Raw genomic sequence first — 6,000 nt, forward strand, 5'->3', positions numbered from 1 at the left:
CTCCCTTCAAAAAAATGTATTTCTCTTTATTTCTTTTAACTGAAGCCACACAAAAAGACTATCCCAGCAACCACAGCCACTATTAACAATATTTTCAATAATATTAAAATCGCATTATTTAAATTTCTATAATAGCTCATCTCCCTCTCATTGTCAATAGATAATCTGCTTATATCAAATAATTTATCGAAACCGAATCGAATTTGTTTACAAACAACTCACTGTCTCTGTTGGCTCATCGCTTTTGTTTCCGCATCATTGCAAGTTATCTTAACCAACAACAACAACAAGTGCTCTGGTTAATTGTTGCATTACGTGATTATCTGTAGCTCAGATGTTGCATGATATAACAGTAATTAATCAAACGATTGCGTCTCCGACATAAATTCGTGGCACATTGCCATATGCTTCCAGCACATCGCCACCAAAGGTATAAATACAAACGCAATTTGTTTAAATTAAAACGTTTGCGGTCAAAAAACTAACCCACACAAATGGAAACGAACGATCGCATAAACAAAACAAGTAAAGAAAAGCAGCAAAGACAATTCAAAGAAAATGTCATAAGCGCCACTGACGGCTTAAAAAAAAATACCCATTCGAATATACTCATCTGTATACTCATCTCAATTTCTACATACATACAAACATACATGAGTGTTGGTCAGGTGGTATAAGCAGGTAGGCAGAAAAGGAAAGGCGAGAGAGCAACAAAAGCAAATTGAAAAAGAAACAGTTAAACTTCAAATCAACACATTGACACTGACATATGAATGTGTCATTATTTACAATACAATAATTTATATACATACATATATAAAATATATTTACCTATTAACATATCTGCCACATTTTTATTACATTTTTATTGATATTTATATTGTGTCGTTTGTGTAAACTACAGTTTCAATACCTTTTGAACACTATAACTGTCAACTGATAATTATGTGATTTATTTTATTGCTTGGTAAGAGAGGCGGTTTTGATATTAAATTTAATAGCGGTCATTTTAATTAATATCAGAGATTATCGTTCACACATGTAAAAGCGAAAAATAAATATTTAACATTACTTTGCATTATCTTCCTCTATATAACCTGTTGATCATTGGTGATATCACTTGTACTCTCTTTGAATATAGCACCATTGGACTATTTTTATACCCTGAACAGACTATATTCAGTTTTGCACAAAGTTTGAAAGATGGAGAAGGGAAGGTCAGAGACCCTATAAATATATGTACATGATCAGCGTGCTGGGCTGAGTCGATTTAGCCAGGTTCGTCTGTCTGTCTATACACAAGAAGCTGCTTATCATCGACATCGGGCCCACATAGGATATGGCTGCCATACAAACCTATGAATCAAAACCAAAAAAACTGGTTCGTCTTTCAGTGATCACTGAGCAATTAGCTATGAACCCCTAATGATTTTCGGTAGTAACAAAATCGAAAAATCATCTTGATTATTCCAACGATCGTCTTGTTAATTTAATCTTAGACTCATTCACAGTCAATAGGTTGCTCAGAGTGCTAGAAATTTTTTGTTTGCTAGAAATACCTAAATACACATACAGCTGTGTTCACAAAAATAGCAGTGCGAGAAATGCAATCAAGTAATGTTATTTTTTTTCAAGTTCCGTTACGATTATTCCAACGTCTACGCAGTGTTGTTGTAGAATGGAATATGTATAAGGAAGAAACGAAAAAATCCGGTTAGATTTGCGAGATTTAAGCAAATGAACAACTCTTTTTGCTAGAAGCACCAGTCTTTGGTTGTTCATTAAAATAGCAGTGCGTATCTTGATAAGCCAAAAAAATTTTGTTAAAACGTTTAATTGATAAAAAGTAAGTGGTTTTGTATTAGTGACTATTATTAACATTAGAAAACACTAAAATAAATTTGTATTTTTTAACTTAGTGGACAGGGGCAAACATTGTACTCCTAAAAAAATAAATATTATAATGCAACTAAGAAACCTGGGAAAAACATAAAAGACATCCAAGAAATATGTGGATGTTCTGCTAAAATGATTCATAATGCTTTAAACTTTAAAGGAATGCCCGAAAATCGTGGTATCCAACGTGAAACCACACCTCATGAGGACCGATCTATTGTGCGATATAGCAGGGCGCAGCCTTTTGCATCGTCCAGCAAGATAAAAAATGACTTAAGCTTGAATGTTAGTGGCGATGAAAGCGAGCCATCCACGAAAAGTTCCACTGTTAGCCACCAGACATGTCAAAGCACGTTTGGGGTTCGCCAAAAGTCACTTTAATTGGCCCATTACAAAGTGGCGAAATATTTTATGGAGTGACGAAATTGTGTTATTTGGTTAAAAGGGCTTCAGACAATATGTCAGACGTCCACCTAACACAGAGTACGATCCTAGGTACACTTTGAAGACAGTTAAACACGGCGGATTGAGTATTATGGTATGAACATGTTTTTCTTACAGTGGAGTGGGCCCTATATTCATGATTGATGGGATCATGGATCGATCTGTATATGTTAACATATTAGAAAATGTTATGTTTTCTTATGCCAATTGGGAGATGTCACTAAAATGGACGTTTTAACAAGATAACGACCCCAAACATACAAGCAAACTGGCCAAAAGCTGGATGGCATCATAGCGGATCGATCTTATGTCATGGCCTGCGCAGTCTCCGGATTTAAATCCAATTGAAAACCTATGGGGAGATGTTAAACGATATGTTGCAAATGCAAATCCAACATCTCGATCACAGCTTTGGGAGGTTGTTCAAAAATCATGGGAGCGGATCCCTGTCAAGCGCTGCCAGGACTTGGTGGATTCTATGCCTAGCAGTTGCCAGGCCATAATAAAAAATAATGGGTACACGACTAAGTACTAACCCAAGCAAACAAATTAAAATAGTTTTTTGGAGTTCAACAATGTTTTTTTCAAGTAATTCCACTGTTTTCATTACTCACTGCTTTTTTTATGAACAGCTGTAAACAGCACTTTTTTGTTTAAATTAATAATGTAAAAAAAATTAACAACATTTTGAATAATAAATTGATTTGTTTTTGTTTAAAATAATCACAAAGTTGAAACAAAATTAAATTTGTGAACATTCATTTACTTTTTGATATATAAAATTAAGTTTAAAGTTGCAGCTCATGAGCACTGCTATTTTTATGAACACAGCTGTATTTCCATAATCTCAACTAGCCTTATCGTCTAAAAAAAGTTGAAATATGTATCCGGTGCTCAAAATTATTTGGAGAAATTCGATCAAAACTTTTGCCATACCCTGTTACTCAATTAACTTATTATAGTTTTGATTAATTTTGTTAACACTTTTATTGGTCTCGCCCCATTCCTCGTAGTTCATGCATACAAGAAATTTCCAAATTTTCTCGATAGTATCGGCTTCAAAACTTCGACCACTTTCAGTTGCACTTGCGTAAATTTTCGCCTACAACAACCAGTCATTAGATGGAAGTATTAACTTTCTGTGCGATCACCGACTGACCAATCCACATTATCTCTGACATGATTCAACAGCTTTTGTCTGCATCTCTTCGTAATTATGTTGATCTCGCGTGACTAAAGTGGAATTGATCAAATTTAAATAAGTGTGTGTGGATGAGTATAAATCATATGTAAATGTTGAATTTCGTTGTTTGTTTTGTTTTCGACAGACTTTTTATGGTTGTTATTGCTTACAACTCTTGTAATTGCGCTGCAAAAAAAAACATTTGTTCATAATTGTGATTTGTTGCCTTTCTTTGAGAGACTTTTGTTGTTGCCAAACACATTTTTTTTCTTGGAAATTTCCTTCCTACAACATTTCTCTCAATGGTTGATCATCTTTTGAAATTTCGTTTGTTTATGCCTTTACTTCATTACAGTTTGATTTAACGAAATGCACTTCACATTCAGAGACAAACCTGTTTCTGCAAATTAAAAATCATAAGCAAATTACCAAAGCAACGCAGTGGAAAAAATATTTCAGATTTGACTTATCATCAGCGGTCGAAGTTGAATTTTAATTTCAGCAGCAGCAACATTTAAGTGCAGACAACGAAAGTGAAACCATCATAGAGCGCGAAGTGCCAAGTGTGTTTAGAATAAGAAGAAACATTTGACAATATTTCAAAAACAGAAGTTACTTCAAGCAAAATGCAGTTTTTTGAACTGAAATCAAACTTAAGTTCTCAATATTTTCTACTCGTGACACTACTTCTCATAACGGCAACGCACAACTCCGATGGATATGATTATCAGCAGACGGCAGCACAACAAAATAATGGGTATATATATGAGCGTCCGCCGTTCTCGCCACCTGTTACCCTACCCCGTAGAGCAGAAGCATCCGCGCCTGCTGGCACTCATTTGCCGGTTTTGAGAGCTGTGGTGCGCCCACTAGGATCTTTGGGAAAAAATTACGAAGTGAGACTCTCTCAATCGAATCAGCCCACTTTACTACACGGGCAACCACCAAAACAAGCAGCTTTTAATGGACCATCCCCTTATTATTCCAACAATTACCAACCAGTCAACCCCGTTGTTAGATATGCGCCGCAAACGATACCATCCCACCCCAGGCCATACCAGCAAGCTTTCCTTGGTGCGACTGATCAGCGATACAGCAACAACGCTGCCCCTGTTTTGAACACACCACATCAGAATCCGCTGCAGACACCGCAATATTTGCAACCAGCATCACCTCCCACCTTTTTAACACCAACGCCGCAACAGTCAGAATCCTTTGCGAATCACGGTAATCAACAGCAGCCACAGTCGGCGGTAGGGTCACTACTTGGCGTTCAACAAAGTAATAGCGTTGGCTTCAACGGTAATGTACCTAACTCTGAACTCAGCTCAGCACAGTCCAGCTCCGCCATCACCACCGACGGCTCCATCAATGGCGTACTGGGAAATTATATTTCGCAATCTGAAGTCGGTCAATTGGATCACTACTTCGAGAAGCAAAATCCAGTGGGTGACACACGAGTCTACACTCGTCTCATCAACACCTGCTATCCCGATGGTCATTGCGAGCAACAGCAACTGGGCGATGCTCAAGCCGATCAGCGACACCAGCACGTGGTATTAACGGCACGAGCGCGTGTACAACCGATCTCGGATAAGTGTCGCGCCCTGGGCAAATCAGGCGCTATGTCGGCGATAAGTGTTGGATCCGTTAGCGTAGGCAATCCTGCGCTAAATTCGATAAAGCGTCCGCCAAATCGCCGCTTCTATCAATACACAGAAGCGGTGATACCGCGCGATCCATTCAACTGAAAAACATAACAACCAATTTGTGTTATATGTGTATAATAAGAAAATATATGTATTGGTGCCAATTTTGTATTTGAAAAGGTCGATCTGCATGCATTTAAGTTTTGTTTATCATTCATTTATTTCAAGTTTAGCCTTAGAGTTTTAAAATGAATTATGAATAAATTAATTTAATGAGGACATCATATGGTTTGAAGGTTTTTGACTGTTTCAGTTCGAAGGTTTCGTTTGTCGATTCGTAAATGTACCGCTACGCTGTAGACATTTTTTACTGCCTAAAAGTATGCTATAATTTCATATTCGTTTTTTGTTATTTATCGTGTGCTTGCCTAGCGCATTTTCCAGCAACATTGTTGTGCAACATAGATGATATTGATCAGTGATCAACTAGAACTTACTATTGTTGGAAAGATTGTTACTGGTGTAATAATAACCAAAAGAAACGACATCTAATCATTTGACTTGTAAAAGAGAAGGCATTATCGAGCAACGGAGCTTTACAATTTACTCGAGCTCTTCATCAACATATAATATAATAGCCATTATTTTACCCTAATAAGTATTATCTTTTGATGTTATATAATAAAGTAATGAGTTCAATAAGACTCATTTAACCGAACATAATTTTCATTTCCACTAGTAGTATCATAATCATTTGTGTTATTTAGCTTCAGCTTCAAATACAAATACTGCGCTAAGTTCTTAAACTAACGTTTTGTATATTCGATA

General features: G+C 36.5%; 1 protein-coding gene across 1 annotated transcript; it reads left to right on the forward strand.

Annotated features, from left to right (window-relative positions):
• The first annotated feature begins 4,028 nt into the window (after window positions 1-4,028).
• On the forward strand, window positions 4,029-5,372 carry LOC106622672 (uncharacterized). Its single transcript, XM_014241921.3, has one exon. The coding sequence runs from the start codon at window positions 4,150-4,152 to the stop codon at window positions 5,272-5,274; it is 1,125 nt and encodes a 374-aa protein (XP_014097396.3). The 5' UTR covers window positions 4,029-4,149; the 3' UTR covers window positions 5,275-5,372.
• The last annotated feature ends 628 nt before the right edge of the window (window positions 5,373-6,000 follow it).

The sequence above is a fragment of the Bactrocera oleae genome, chromosome 2 (genome assembly GCF_042242935.1).
Source record: "Bactrocera oleae isolate idBacOlea1 chromosome 2, idBacOlea1, whole genome shotgun sequence".
NCBI classification, from domain to species: Eukaryota; Metazoa; Arthropoda; class Insecta; order Diptera; family Tephritidae; genus Bactrocera; species Bactrocera oleae.

What these genes read in the sequence shown, in the direction of transcription:
- LOC106622672 (XM_014241921.3), top strand. Translation starts at nt 4,150, where the DNA reads ATGCAGTTTTTTGAACTGAAATCAAACTTAAGTTCTCAATATTTTCTA.